This window comes from Myodes glareolus, chromosome 8 (genome assembly GCF_982192425.1).
Source record: "Myodes glareolus chromosome 8, mMyoGla1.1, whole genome shotgun sequence".
Lineage (NCBI taxonomy): Eukaryota > Metazoa > Chordata > Mammalia > Rodentia > Cricetidae > Myodes > Myodes glareolus.
In genome coordinates, this window is record NC_142033.1 from 71,067,809 (window position 1) to 71,083,815 (window position 16,007).

The 16,007-nt window shown below is 46.1% G+C and overlaps 1 protein-coding gene across 5 annotated transcripts in view; it reads right to left on the bottom strand.

Moving 5' to 3' along the window:
- Positions 1-16,007, bottom strand: part of Rgs12 (regulator of G protein signaling 12) — a 99,576-nt gene that overhangs the window by 70,372 nt on the left and 13,197 nt on the right. For all 5 annotated transcript variants that reach the window (XM_085691990.2, XM_085691991.2, XM_087909101.1 and 2 more), the window contains one exon: positions 11,632-13,617. In XM_085691990.2, coding sequence (XP_085548116.2) covers positions 11,632-13,512 — 1,881 coding nt within the window. In that variant the 5' untranslated portion in view covers positions 13,513-13,617. The remainder of the gene's footprint in view (positions 1-11,631; positions 13,618-16,007) is intronic.

Sequence of the window (16,007 nt, forward strand, 5' to 3'; positions counted from 1 at the left end):
CCAGCACTTTCGAGGCAGAGGCAGGTTGATCTCTGTGAGTTTGAGGCCAGCCTGATCTGCAGAATGAATTTCAGGAAAGTCAAGGCTACAATGAAAAATCCTATCTCAAAAAGACAAAAATGAAAGAAAGAAAGAAAGAAAGAAAGGAAGGAAGGAAGGAAGGAAGGAAGGAAGGAAGGAAGGAAGGAAGGAAGGAAGGAAGAAAGAAAGAAAGAAAGAAAGAAAGAAAGAAAGAAAACAGAGACACTCAAAACGTGGAGAGAGATTATCTTCATGGTAGGAAAACTTGGTAACTTAAACTCATCAACTCTTCTAAATTAATCTACACATGAAAACACCAACAGTATTTTGGGGAATCTTTTACCTGCGTGTAACTGAGGCCTAAGCAAAATTAACATAAGGTAAGGGACTGTGCCCTACAGAAACAGAGATGTCCTGAAGTCATGATAAACTGTTGTTTGGGTACTGAAAAAGCAAAAACAAGCATACATAGAGGGTCTTGCCCTAGAGACACAGAGACATCATAAACCTACAATAAGCTGACAACAGAATAACAAATCACCAAGGAATAGACCCATTCATATCAGAGCAGGCCTGTGGTGGAATATTAGTTGAAGTTGTGTTACATTTGTTTATGCTGTGGAACATTTGTTTAATGATGCAAAGATGTGTTGTATTCTTTTATGTTGCATTTTTTTTTAACTCTGTGAAGCTGGGTTACTTTGCCTGTCTAAAACACCTGATTTGTCTAATAAAAAGCTGAATGACCAATAGCTAGGCATGAGAAAGGATAGGTGGGGCTGGCAGGCAAAGCAAATAAATATTTAGGAGGAGAAATCTGAGAAGGGGAGAGCAAAGAGCTAAAGGAGGTGAGGAGGACTCCAGGGGCCAGCCACCCAGACACACAGCAAGCCACAGGTAAGAAGTAAAGAAAGATATACAGAAATAGAGAAAGATAAAAGCCCAGAAGCAAAAGATAGATGGAATAATTTAAGAAAAGCTGGCTAGAAACAAGCCAAGGTAAGGCTAGGCGTTCATAAGTAAGAATAAGACTCTATGTATTTATTTGGGAGCTGGGTGGCAGGCCCCCAAAAAGTAAAGAGTAAAAAACAAACTACATTTTGGTACCCATAGTGAGGCTCAAATACACAGGGCCTGAGAAAGCTGGAAAAAATACAGATATGGCCCCTTTAAGAAACTCTGCCTTATAGCAGATCATTTAAACAGCCTTTCCAATGATAAATAGAAACAAAAAACTATGTTAAACAAAAAACAAAAACCACCTGCCACAGTGCAGGACACAGGCATTCTAGGGCTACGGGTTAAATACAGTTCCTGGCCAAAGACATCTGCGACCAGGCCAAGAGCCCGAAGCTTGGCTCTCACTTAGCTTAGCAGTTTAAAATTTGCTCACACGGTCAGAAAAGACTAGAGATACGCATTAAAAGAGGTCCAGATGGGGAAAAAAAAAAAACCAAAACCCTCTAGACAGGTTCCAGTGTGTTTAACAATGGCATGGGCTTAAGAAAGAAAAGAAATAGTTTCAAAATAACCAAGTCTTTAAAGAGAGAGTAAAAGTAACATAAGAAAAAAAGCAATGTAAAATGGGAAATACACAGCGAGTTTGGATCCTGTATGTTGCTGTTGATTGATTTTGAATTTACTGATTGCTGATAAGCAAAGGATAGCTGCTAAGAGACAGGAATTGAAAGCAGGACTGCTGAAATAAACCAGCCTATATACTTTAGGAATACCTTAACTTTAAAATGGAAATCAAAAATGTGTTTGTAAAATGGAACTTAAAAGATGCATTGTTTTGGAGAAGATTTTGCTTTTGTTCTCATAGGAGATGAGAGACTGTGGATTCCTTCAGGATTAATATGGATTAGGTCTGAACAGGGAAGACCTCCTGAATCTTGACAGGTGATGTATATCAACAAAGGTTACTGCTGGTCTATCCAGGACGATGCTATGCCCACAGACAACAGAAGCGGTTTAGAGAAAACGATACCTACATTCCCAAGATATGGGGTGGGTGGCCTTTGGTTATTTGGTGGGTTGTGAATGTTTGTTATTAATTGGAGGAATATAAAAATATAGGCTAAAATGACAACTATTAAATCAAATATTTTGCATTGGCATGGATTTTGGTATATTGATATAAAATTAAAGTTATTTTTGCTATACTGTTTATATGTTTCTACTCTTGTTTGGGGTATTTGTGCTTACGCAGTTCATTTTAAAGGTACTAGGGAAATTCCCAGGAATTCACAGGGATGACCCCAGCTAAGATACTAAGCAGTAGTGAAAAGGGTGCCTGAACTGGCCTTTCCCTGTAATCAGATTAATAACTACCTTAATTACCATCATAGAACCTTCATCTAGCAACTGATGGAAGCTGATGCAGAGATCCACAGTGAAGCACTGGGCTGAGTTCCCAAAGTCCAGTTGAAGACAGAAAGGAACCAAAGGGATCAAGACCATGATGAAAATACCCACTGAAACAGTTTAACCTGAGCTAATGGGAGCTCACTGACTCTGAACTGACAGTGGGGTACCAGCATAGGATCAAATTAGGCCCTCTGAATGTGGGCAATAGTTGTATGACTGGGGCAGTTCATGGGGTCACTGGCAGTGGTACCAGAAGTTATCCCTAGTGCTTGAACTGGCTTTTTGGAACCCATTCTCTTTTGATAAATACCTTGTTCAGTCTACATATAGTGAGGCAGGCCTTGGTCCTGCCTCAAAGTGATATGCTAGACTTTGTTGACTCCTTATGGGAAGCCTTACCCTCATTGAGCAGTGGATGAGGGGTGGGGTGTGGATAAAGTAGAAGGGGCAGGAAGAAGGGAGGGAGTGGGAACTGGGATTGGTATGTAAAATGAGAAAAGATTGTTTTTTTAAAAAAAAATAAAAATTAATTAAAAAGAAAAATGCAATGTATAAGAAATGAGGCTAGTAGTTAGTGTATAATAATCAAACTTATAGTCACATTAGGTATGTTTCCAAGGTTAAACAGGTATATTTTAGACAGATAAATGATTTTCAAACACTTACTTCAAAGACCTAGAATATGGCATTTAAGATGTTGAATAACCTAAGGTTTTTCATGACAATGAGACGCATTTACTCCTGGCAGCACCAATCTACTTCATAAAAAGATGACAGTCATCAAAGAACCTCCATGTGGAGTTTGCTTTCAGTGTGGCAAAGCTAGCCATTTGGGCAAGAAACTGCTTTGCCTTGACTACTGACAGTATGCTGTATAAACTGGACATACAGGACCCCCAGGAAAGTGACTGTTGAATTTTGCCAAAATGAGGCAGGACAGTTCTCCAAAATTCCTGCTTCACAGAAAAGTCTGCCAGACATTCTGCAGGACACACAGGAAAGTGACTTCTGAACTTTGCCAAAACAAGTCAGGACAGTTCTTCAAAATTCCTGCTTCACAGAAGAATCTGTCAGAGCTGGGCAGTGGTGATGCACGCCTTTAATCCTAGCACTTAGGAGGCAGAGGCAGGCGGATCTCTGTGAGTTCGAGGCCAGCCTGGTCTACAAGAGCTAGTTCCAGGACAGGCTCCAAAGCTACAGAGAAACCCTGTCTTGAAAAAACAAACAAACAAAAAGATTGATTTAAAGAAGAGTCTGAAAGATATTCTAGGCCTGTAGGCTGAAGAAAGATGCCCCAACATAGCAGAGAAACTTTGGGTGACTGTCCAAGCAGCCAAATGTCTTTGTTGTTAGGTACTATTATATCCTTCTGGGTCTGTGATAGAGTTGAAGACTGGATAGTTATAGTTCAGTTTTCCTTAATTATGTTAGTAAGTAAATTAGGTATCCAAATTTGAAGTCACCAAGATAACACAGACAATGGAGTATTTTTTATAAATTTGCTAAATATAATAAACATAATTCTTACTTTTTGACAACTGTTTTGTTGTATGTAGTTTTACTATGTTAAAGTTAAAACCTTTCCTTTTTATTTAGACAGAAAGGGGGACATGCCATCTATGATGGGACATTTCTGATGTAGGTGAAGGATAAACTCAGTGCTAGAATGATGTCCTCTGCGATGAACCTTCACCTACCAGATTCTATTCACAAAGTTATCTCTGTGGCTAGAGAGGTGGCTTAGTGTATAAGGCTATGCAGGCGTGAGGACCTGAGTTTGGATATTAACACTCACAACCACTTTGAACCACTTTGGTCCACGGGATGCAATGCTTCTGGCCTCTGCAAGTATCTACATTCACATGCATATCCCCCCCCCCCACAAATACATACACAGAATTTAACATAATAAAATAAATCTTAAAAAATAAGTTGGATGTGTGCTTGTATTCCCAGCAAACAGAAGGATACCAGAAGCCTACTGGCCAGTCAATCTAGCTGAAGCAACTAGCCTTGGGTTCAATAAGAAACCCTGCCTCAAAAACATACAGTAGAGAAGCTATTAAAGACAGCCTAGCATCAACCTCTGACTTCTACATACACACAAGGACATATACATGTATACACTACACACAACACATACACATTAAAAAGTTAATGCTAAAAATATTGTGGCAGGGAAAAATATCTGATCTTTAAGGTAGTAGAATTTTACTATGTAAAACATAGATTATAGACATGATTAAAGGAAAGCCAGGGACCTTTAGGCATCCAAAAACATGAAGGAAGTGAAAGGAAGCAAGCCACAGGCCAGGTGTATGTGTCTGTAAATGTGTGGTCCTACTATCATCACAGAGCAAGCAATCAGCATCTACAGTCCTGCCTTCCCAGAAGAGATGATCTGGCAGAAACACAGTGTGTGAGCAAACAAAAGGTGTGAGCAGATGCACCAGCAACCTTCATAATCAATTCAAACATAAGCCACAGTTAACCACTGCTACGAGTGCTACAGAACCATGGTCAAGAAGCCCAACAACCGCACCCAGACCCGGGCAAGAATGCCCATATGGCATTGATCCTGTAACAGAAGGCTGGAGAGGTGGTTCCGCTAAGACTGTATTCTGCTCTTCCAGATTGCTCAAGTTCAGTGCCCAGGACCCACGTAAGGCAGTTCAAACTGCCTGTAACCCCAGTTCTTGGTGGGAATCCAGAGCTCTTTTAGGACTCTGGGCACCAGGTACACATGTGGTTCATAGATGTACACACAGAAAAATATTCATGTGCAAAAGAGAATAAAACTAAGAAAAATAGGAACGTTAAGAGCTGTGTGTGACACATTTACACAATGGAACATTCATACAGCAGAAAGGTGATCAAGCTGCAGCTACACATAACATCGCAGGGAAAGCTTTGAAGTTGCGCAGACTTGCAAAGTATCCACACACAGTGGAAGGGCAGCAAATGTCCATGTTTGGGAAGCCAATGCTCAGCTGGGGCTCTTCCAGCAGGACTCTCAATAGTCTTCCTTCCTGGAAACTAAACAAAGGGGAGGGCAGCAGGCACACCCAGCTACATCCCTCCACCTGCAGGGCTCCTCTGCAACCTCAGGTCCGCTCACCCTCCCGGAGGCACCACATCTCCAGACAGGCAGTCTTACACATGGGAACACTGGCCACCTCGTTCATCAAAGACATGGGGTGGGTACTGGACGCTAGACAGAGCTAAGTCTCAGTTCACACAGGGGATAGCCATAGATACCCTGCTCAGGCAGGTAACAATATGGGGCCTTTTTTAGGCATGGTCTTTGTTGAAAGTACCAGGAGAAAGTATCTATTTTGAAACTTCCTCTCACACAGGGAAAGACTAGACAAATCTTGTTTGTTGAATGCAGAGCTCTCCAGGCTTGGTCTTGGTAAGTTCCTCATTGCTGGGCCACATGAAAGAGGAATTACCTTTTCCAGCTCCAAGCCCCACTGTTTTATGATTGTTATGTTTTGTTTTGTTTTGGAGTCGAGGTTTCAAGCAGCCCAGACTAACCTCACTATATGGCCTTGAACCCCTGACCCTCCTCCTTCCTACCCTGAGTGCTGGTTACAGCTGGCTTGTTCTTTTTAAAAGAATCTTTAGGGGCCATCAAGATGGCTTAGTAGTAAAAGCACTTAACAAGCGTACTTAATGATCTGAGTTCAATCCCCCAGCACTTGGTAGGAGAGAATCAACTCTAAAAGTTGTCCTGTGACCTCAAATGCATGCCGTGGTCTACATGTTTGCATGTATTTACACATTAATGATGATGATAGCAGTAAATAAAATTAAAAAAAATTTAAACTATCTAAACTAATGTGTTTTTATCTAGGGAAACTTTCTTAGTCACTAAGTTACATTTCCATCACAAAAATAGACACAAGATGAAAATAGGCTCCCTGACTCTCACTGGCCCCTAAGGTAATGGTTATTACCAGTCTGCCTGCTCAAAGTCTCTGGCTGGCTTGATGTGGTGGGGATGGGAGGTTGAAGTGGGTACTGAATGCAGGGCCTCACATACTGGGCAGGCTTCCTACCTATGGACCACATTCTCAGCCCCTTTTTTCCTTTCTGATGGACCCTTACTACACTGTCTAAGCTTGTCTTGAACTCTGTAGCCTAAGCAGAACTTGAATGGGCTATCCTCCTGTCTCAGCCCAAGAGTGACTGGATGACAAGCCTGTGCTATCATCTGCTGCATCAGCATGTGCACACCTGGGCTAGCCACACAGTCGGCAGGAAAAACCACTCGCTGCACATGCCTAGGAAGCTGAGTTCAAGTCTAGAACCCACAGTGAGAGAAGGGAACTCTCAGAAGTTGTCTTCCGACCACGTGTGTGTTACAGCACAGGTGTGCATGGTCACCTGTGTACACACACACAATTACTTTAAAAGCAAAAAAATAAACATGAATGGTTAACAACGACTTGAGGACACTGAAACCTTTATATAAGAAAGGGATTTAAATGTGCATTTCTGTGAGCTGCTGTTCTCACTCTGCACGAGGAATCTCCTATTAGTCACATGCTGTCCCTCTTCATGAATGACTGCACACTCTCCTGAAACCCCAACCCCAATCCCAGGGACTCAAGCTCTGCCTCCACCTCCAACATCTATGGACTCAGGCAACCAAGAAGGTTAACTTGCAAAGGAACCCACATTGCATAAAACTCAGTTTGATTGGTGATAGTGGCACAAACCTTTAATCCCAGCACTCGGGAAGCAGAGGCAGGAGGATCTCTGTGAGTTTAAGGCCAGCCTGGTCTACAGAGTGAGTTTCAGGGCAGCCAGGGCTACACAGAGAAACCCTGTCTAGAAAAAAAAAAAAAAAGAAAGAAAGAATTAAGTTTTATTCCTAAACCCAAATGATGCCTAATGCAAATTTAATCGATTTATAAGCAGTCAGCAGATTTCCAGTCTGATCTGTGATAGCCTACCCTATCACATCTGAGTCCTGTTCTGGTGTTTTTCATGCCTACCCCTGACAACTCAGTGGGTTGGCATGGAGTCATGTAACTGCTGCTTTAATACTTCAGAGTGAGAGACCCTGCCTGTCATGGTATCAGCATAGGGTGAGACCACTGCCTGTCCCGAGCCACCTCGTTCCTGTGCTGATCCCCTTCTCTCAACATTACTCTCACGTCTATCACTAAGCACATCCGGTGCTATCATTTACAACTCTGGCACTGGTTACTTTAAGAGACAGACATGGCCCCCATCAATTCTAGGAGGTCAGTACCTATCGCGGGCTGGTCTGCGCTCTCCAATAGCCACATGTTGAATCCTAAACCTAGAACCTCAGCACATGCCTATACCTGCCGACAAGTGCCCGTCAAATGAGCTCACTGGGTGGACCCTGACACAGTATGATGGACACAGGAGATTAGAACACACACAGGATGACTCTGGGGACATATGGAGATGATGACCCCACGCAAGGCTTACCTCAGGAGGAACCAGCCTGACCACCCAGGTCTGTGGAAGAACACACCTCCACCTTCAGTCCAAACAACCTGGCATGGCCCGTACACATGCACACAGGTATGCACCCTCAGGCCCCAAGGAGCCTCTCGAACGTCTATCTCACAGCCCAGGGCAGTCCTATCCACACACTGCACACACCAGTGAAAACGTTTCTCTGCCTCCTGAGATCAAAGAGAAGGGAGGCTTGCTTGGCCATCATGGAAGCCCAAACCAAGTGAGGACCTCTCAACTCCAACCACCTGACTCCCTGAGTCCTTTCCACTACCCTCCCTGGCATTTCAGCAGATGGAGGTGGGAGGGTCCACTCTCAGAGGGCATCACCATTCTTGCATGCCCCCAAGCTGTTCAGTGGGAGTCTAGCAGCTAAGTGAGGATGGTGAAGGCAAGAACACCCTAAGAGGAGAAGGCTTGGGCTACGGCAGTCCTGACGTTAGGGGCATATGAGCTCTGAGCTTTCTGACAGTCCCCTGCCAGCTGGCAGGCTAAGCCCAGGGTTTAAAGTGTCCCAGTTACGGTAGTGGCAAATGAAACAAAAACCCCTTCTAAAGGAAGCAAGGAAGTGGCAGGCAGCAACCTGAGCTGCCTAAAATATTTTAACAAGTGTTCTTGCAGGCAGACCCCAGACCTAACTTGAACTTCTGGCTATTTGGGGGTGGGTTCAGGGTTCTCCTCCTCCCCCACCAGGCTGGATCCTGATAGGGCCCAGCCGATGTCCTATAAATCAGGGCTTCAGCAAGAGGGTGTGTTAGAATTCAATGGAGGAAGAAGAGATGAAGTCAGGGCTCTTCAGAGAACTAGATGTGTAGCTGCAGACTGAGGGGGCTTGTTCCTGCCTGGGTCTCCCAGACTTCATGGATCGGATACAGGCAGGAATTTGTTCTGGCTTCCAGACAGTGAGACCACACACCATTTCAGAGACCTGCAGGCCGAGCTGCAGACCTACTCTGCAAAGGGTGGCTCCTCAATGGCATCCCAGGACCCTGGGAACTTCACGCTGCAACCCCTCTCAGCCCTTGGCTATCTATCCACTGCTTGCCCGAGTTCATACTCATGTTGTTTAAATCCTGTGTGGCAGGCTGGTTTATCCCGTTTAAGGTCATTCCCAAACTGACAACAAAGTACCTCCAACTGGGTCTCTTTGCTGTCTGTTTACTTCATTCTTACCAAGATGGGGACAGTGACAACTACCTTACTGGTTAAAATGCATCTGTAGTCACTGCTTGCAGGACTGCCCAGGCACAGTTGCTCCTGGTCACAGGGACCTCCTCAAAGGGGCATCTGGCCAAGGCTTGCTCCAAAGGAAAAGCTAGGGAAGTAGATCCCTGACAGTGGGAGAGAAGGGTGAGGAAAACGACAACATATTCCTGGGAACCTAGAAAGCTGCTGTAGGGCCAGGTATACGTGCAGGAAAGACTGAGGAAGCCACAGTTCTCAACTGAGAAGGAAGAGGAGGCTAAGGCAGGAGAACTGACTGTCTCAGGCACCTAAGATTTGACATCTCTGTTACATCATGAGTCCATCACAAAGCTAACCAGGCAGACACTACATGGGTGCATAACAAAGAACAAACCTCACACACTCTGCTCAGGGAAGCCAACTAAAAAAAAAAAAAAAAAAAGCAGATAAATAAGAACTCTGGGACTGTCCTGGAGGGGAGAGGACACTCTCACCATGAAGTCTACTTCCCAGGGACACTGTGTGGCCAGGCAGGGGTGTCATGGTAGGCATTAGGCACCAAGATCCTCTGAATGGTCAGCTCCTGCTCTTGCACCTGGGACCTTGCAGATACCCTGCCCGCTTGCCACTCAGTGCTGCCACAGAGGCACTAGAGGGGGCATTCATGTGAAAGTGTCTATCTCTTCCATCTGCATGCAAAGACCTTGACAACATTTCTCCTATAGTTTTGGTTGTGAGCCTAGCCTTTAAGGGCTGAGCCATCTCTAGGCAGACATTCCTCACAGGCATAGCCACTACAGTTGGGCAGCTGCACCCCACCCCCAAGTCTCTTCATCAAGTGCCCCCACCACCTGCTGCTCCTCACAAGCCTCCTCAGAGTGTCTGGTCTCTTCCTTGTCACTTTTCTAAACCACACCCCTTTCTAGATTCCCCTCCTCATCTTAAGTCAGTAGCGTCAGGTCTTTCCTGGTCACCCTCAGACACACCGAGCCTCCCTGATTACATCACTGCACTGTGTTCTGTGACCCCACCACATCCTGGCTGGTCTAGCTGCCTTCCGGCAAATGCTGACAAGAACCAGTGTGCTGTAAAGCTGACCACTGGCTATCCACAGCCTCTAACTGCTCCCTCCCTTCCCAACTTCTGTTCCTCTCATTTCCAGGCAGTTCAGCCTGCTGGCCTCCCCCTGTTTCTGACAAACCCCAAGCCCACATAGTCCTGACCTTTATTTTCAGTTGAAATTTTAGGGCATAAATTGAGCATGCCCAGAGGCATGAATTTTTTAAGAATGTGCTCCACAATATTAAACTGAACAGGTTTAGGAATGCATTCCTTAACTGAGACGCTTAGGGATGGGACATTGCCCGGATGACTATCTCTAGGCCCCCATGCTTCCTCTGCTCAAGAGGCCACTGCTTCGGGAAGGCCCCTGTGCTCTCCTTCCCACTCTTTGCATCTGGGTTGTGCTTGTTTTGACTTTGCGCTCACCGAGATGGGAATCCACTGCATTCAGTTGCAAAGAAAGCTCGAACAACTTGCTAAGACTTGATTTTATTTTTAGAAAGTTAAAAAGAACGAGGTTGAAAATCAGTTCAGCTTTGTGTGTTTGCTTTAAATCCACACTTTGCTGCACCAGTGTTACTGTGACTATCTGGGGACAGGGCACCAGAACCACCCTTCCTTCGCAGATACAAGTCATAATGAAAAATCACTACAGCTTACGAGGGCTCTGGAACAAATCCCCACCAATGTGACAGCTACAGCCTTTGTTTTATCCCCTGCCCTGACCAGCTTCTGGAGGGCTTGGGAGAAGTTTTCTACTACTAAAACCAAAATATGCACCAACACAGAGAGATGCCTCTAACTACAAGTGTCTCTGAGAATGGCTTCCCAGCAACAAGGAGGTAAATGCTGACTGAGCCACGCTATGGCCAGCACACCCAGACTCTCACCTCAGCCTTCACTGAATGGAGTCCTGGAGGAAGGGCTGGTTTTCTCCTCTTACGTTCCAAACTTAGATCCCACAGGAAACCAGAGGTCCCCAAGGGACACTGGCCATTGACAGATCAGGTTCTCTGAGGCAGTGATGCTCAAAGGCCCCATCAGCTGCAGGCAAAGAACCTAAGCCGCCCCAGGGACTTGACAGGGAAATCCCCAGAGAGTCAGCCCACTTTGCTTCTGTAAGCCTTTCACTTCAGATACTGCAATGACAACTCAGGATCTGAAACAGAACAGGCTTCAGAGGAGCTATAGGAAAGGAGCCCTCTAGCAGCCAGCATGGCCAGGAGCCAGAGAGGGAGGGAGGTCCTGCCAAACTGGGAGGTTTCTGCCTGTCCAGTACAGATGTCCTGACAAGACCAGCCAGAGAACAGCCTAAGGTCAGGGTGCAGACCAAGGCAGAGGCTGCAGAGCAGGACAAAAGCCTCAGTGCAGGGCAGAGCAGATTACTGTGACAGTCTGCACAGCCCACAAGGCCACTGGGAGTAAGCCAGGGCTGTGAGTGGCAACTGTTCAGGTTACAATGAAGCCATTCCTTCTGAACGTCCTCCAACTTACCTTTTTGTCCTCTTTGGTCTTTCTAACATTTCGATGGGGCCCAAAAATGTTTTGCATTCCAAAAGTCTTCCTGGAGCAGTCCCTCTTCTGGGTGCTCAGCGGGGCCTGAGCAAAGCTGCCCTCCACCCGGTACCGGTCTGCAGGGATCTTACTCATGGGGGGAGGCAGTGTGCCGCAGTTGACGCTGGACCAGCCGTCAGTAGAGTCTGTGTAGGATTCCTGGTCACTGGCATGTCCGCACTGCCACTCTTGGAGCACGTGGACTGGGAGCCACCTCTGGTTGAAACCACAGCTGGAACCTGTGGTACCCCTCTTGGAAGGGGGTACAGAACTCCTCAAAGAGGTTGGAGGGACCTCTATATGAGAGGCAGGCCCTGAAGGCTTTGTTAAGTCCCAGAACCTGTCGGTGTGGGGGCTGGTTTCCAATGGGGAGACCACCTCTGGGTCATGGCAGAAAGTTCCATTCCAGGGTGCACCCCAAGGCTGTGAGTTCCTCCCACTCACACCTTCCCACCCTGGGCTATTGCCCTGGCCGTGCCTGCTAGAGCTCGCACCCAGGTCAACCACAAGCACCCTGTTGCTCTTCTCTTCCTGGTTGAAGTTGCCAATGCCACTGTCACTGTTGCTGCTGGTGCTGTTATTCTGGTGGGCATCAGCATCCCCATCTAGAAAGGCACGGGCCCGCACACCCTCAATCAGCTCACCCATGTCTCGGTACAGGACAGAGATGAACTGAAGCACAGGGAGGGAAGATGCTGGGAACTCCAAGCAGCCACTCGTGTCTGGGTCGGCTGTGCATGCAAACCCAAACCTCCGAGCGATGCCTTGGTGAATCTTGTGATGAAACAAGTCTGGGTCCACCATGAACACATGGCAGGACGTCCTCAGGGCACCTTCATCCTCCTGTGCCAGGCCTCCATCATCATTGGTCTGCATGGTCACCAGTCCGAAGAACCGCCTGTCATCTGGGCACACTGCACTGAATGCCAGCTTCTCCGCAGGATACTCCGCCACCACGCCAGCCCTGTCAGTGACCAGCTGCACACAGTCATGCATGACCTTCATGGTTACTAGTGAATGGATCTTCTGCTCGGCCCTCAGGCGGCGCATGCAGCCACGAATAGCCTGTAAACTGTCATGCTCCAGGTTGGAACTTGTGGAAGGGAGCTCGATGGAGCCCAAATAGCCCACGACCATGGCAACATTTAAAATACTTGCATCTAGTCCAAAGTCATCATGACTGTCCAGCCCTACAGTGAATACAGAGTCGTCGTTGATAACTTTTGATATCTCCTCCTTAGAGAGCATGCTGGGATGTGGCGCACAGAGACTATCCTGACCCACATCAAGCCGCAAAGCAGCTGACTCGGACAGAGACCTCTGCTTCAGCTTCGGTGACTCAGGGCCACTGGCACAAAGATTTGGGCTTTCAAATATCATGTTGAAAATCCCCCCAGACTGCACCTCTTCCACAACCCTCTCTGCCCTGTTTATACCCAAAGCCTTAGAATCAAGCTTAGGCCTCAGCCAGCCTTTCCCCTCATACAGGCCACCTTCTTCATCGCTGGAATAGGACTCCACATGACTGGTGCCCTCACAGATCACCATATGCAGAACGCCAGAACATTTCCCAATTAGTTTCACCACATCTTCATGCGAGGCTTTCTTCACATTGATTTCGTTGATGGCAAGTATCTGGTCTCCAGCCCGGAGACCCACAAAATCCGCAGGGCTGCCCCTCATGACACAGCTGAGCACACAGGGTGCCTGTCCTGACAGGGTGAAGCCATAGCCAGCTCTGCCTCTGGCCACTTCCACGCTTCTCACTCGAGGGGCCACAGGGCCAGGCTGTCGCTTCCCTGGCTCCCCTGCCCTGTACATCCTGGTACACCTTCAAGGCCAATTGCATAGCCCACTAGTCCAAGGAGTCCATGTTTCAAGGAATGTTGAATGTTACTGAGGTGTTTTTTGCCTTGGAATGTTGCCCTAAGGAGGAAATGCAAATACCTTGTTATTAAAGATCCTGTATCTCTAACTTTTACTGGCATTACCTGACTCTACACAGTAATTCACAACAAAAGCCACCAGAGTCTCTACAGTCAGCACATAAATGTCAAGGTGAAAGGCAAACCATCTGAATTTGGAGGGTCTGATGCCGGGCTAAGAACCCTGCTATCACAGTGGAAAGCTGTGATCTCTCTCCTTCAGGGATTCTGAAGAGGATATCCATACAACAACCTGGAGGCCTCTGCATTCAGCCTACATAGACAGAGGCTAAGGCACAGGCCCAGGTTCCCCTGAAAGCTCCATGGAACCCCTTTAGGTCCAGTGTTAAAAACAAGGTTTGCTGCTGTTCTGGGGTCAAAGGCCCCAAAGATCACCACCCAACTCTTACCTGATCCCAAATTCCCTCTACAAAATGTACTCCCATATCCCATGACTCTCCCACAATTAATTTATTTTGAACAAAGAGCTATGCTAGGAAAACACGTAACTATGAAACAACCTCAATCAATAAAACCATGGAGGTCATCCAAGAGAAGAGATAAAAACAGCAATTGAACAAAGCAAAGCAATGCTGTACTGACTTTCTTATTCCAGGGGGCATGACTTCATAAAGTACTGGTTGTCATTAAATCCAGGCCTAAGATTCCAGGGTATTTTTGTCCTTTTGGCTGTGAGCCTTATCCTTTAATGGCTGAGCCATCTTTCCCAGTTCCTTGAGGGTATTTTTTAATCAGCCTTAAGAAAGTGAAAATGTAGCTACTTTACTCTAAAGACAAAAAGGTTAAAGGGCAGACCCGAGTCAGGGTCCCCACACCACCCAGGCCAGTGACCCACAGGACTCCTAGGACTTGGCACAGAGGCACATCAGGTTAAGACTCATTACAATACAGGGACTCCAGGTAAAATCAGCAGAGGGAAAGATACACAGGGATGCCCAAGAAACCATGCATGAGCTTCTAGAACCTTCTCCCAGGAGAGTCACAAGGACACACTTAAGTCCCTCTAGCGAGGAGCTGTGACAACATGCACATGTGAAATGTCCAAGCAGGGGCCCAGCAGAGACTCAGAGTCTAGGGTTGTCACTACTTGTGTCCTCTGTACAGCATGTCTGAAAACTCCAGCCTCCCAAAGAAGAGCAAGTACAGACATGAGTCACATTGTCTATGTGTGTCACACAGTCCACAGAGACACAGGGAACCTTTCCCACCAGGGGAGACAGGCGCCATCCCAGCATGCAGACATCTCTTAGATGGGTGTCTAATGCTGTGAGAACCCTACTGCCTAAGACTCTTTCAAGATTATCATTTAGAAAATACAGTGGGTGTAAAGGTGACTCAAGTGGTAAAGTGCTTGCTATGTAAGCACAAGGGCCTGAGTTTGAGCCTTGGCATTTACATTAAAAAAGTGGGCAAAGCAACACATGCCTATAAATCCAGTACCAGAGAAGGACAGGATGCTAGGAACTTATTGGTTGGCAAGCTACAGGGTCAGTGAGTAATCCTGTCTCAAAAAATAAGGTGGAAGCCATATGTGGTGGCATATACCTTTAAGCCTCAGGAAGCAGAGGCAGGCAGATTGTGTGAGTTCAAGGGCAGCCAGGGATTCACAGTGAGATCTTGTCACAAAGACCTGAGCATACACAAACATGTATATACACATATACCACACACACAAAAAAAATAGATACCAATACACACATATCTATAACTGCTACACAGAAGGCTGAGGCAGGAGATCTCTATAAGGAGGAGGTCAGCCTGGGCTACAGTGAAACCCTGTGTCAGGAAGAAAAGGCAGTACAGCAGTGGCTGGAATGTGATGATTCAAACTACAATGACGAGCTTGGTGTTTGCAGAACACGTCGTTGAATTAATTACTCTCTAAAGACATTCTTGTGTCTTGAGATAGTTTCCAGTAACAGAATTGTGAACAGATTCTAAATGATTTACAGACACACCAAGTCTAACTGGCAAGGGCAGCGGAAGAACATCAGGAGACTGCAGGAATGGTCCCAACAGTGAGAACAAGGGGACACAAGATGCACATTTGAGGAGAATTACTTTTGCTACACAGGAGTGAAGAAAGGACAGTTTATCTATAAAATATGGCATCATTTAATATCTAAGTGGTGCTAAATTAATAATTTATTAGTCATCAATAAGTTGCACATACTGGAGCTGGCAGTACAATCCTATATAGAGAATGATTAGCATATGAGAAGCCCTGGTCTCCACTCCACACTGAAGATGACCAAGAAGCTGTTTTAAGATCTCAGTGGATCTGCTGTGGAATATTAGTTGAAGATGTGTTACATTTGCTTGTGCTATGAAACATTTGTTTACTGACACAAGATGTATTGCATTCTTTAT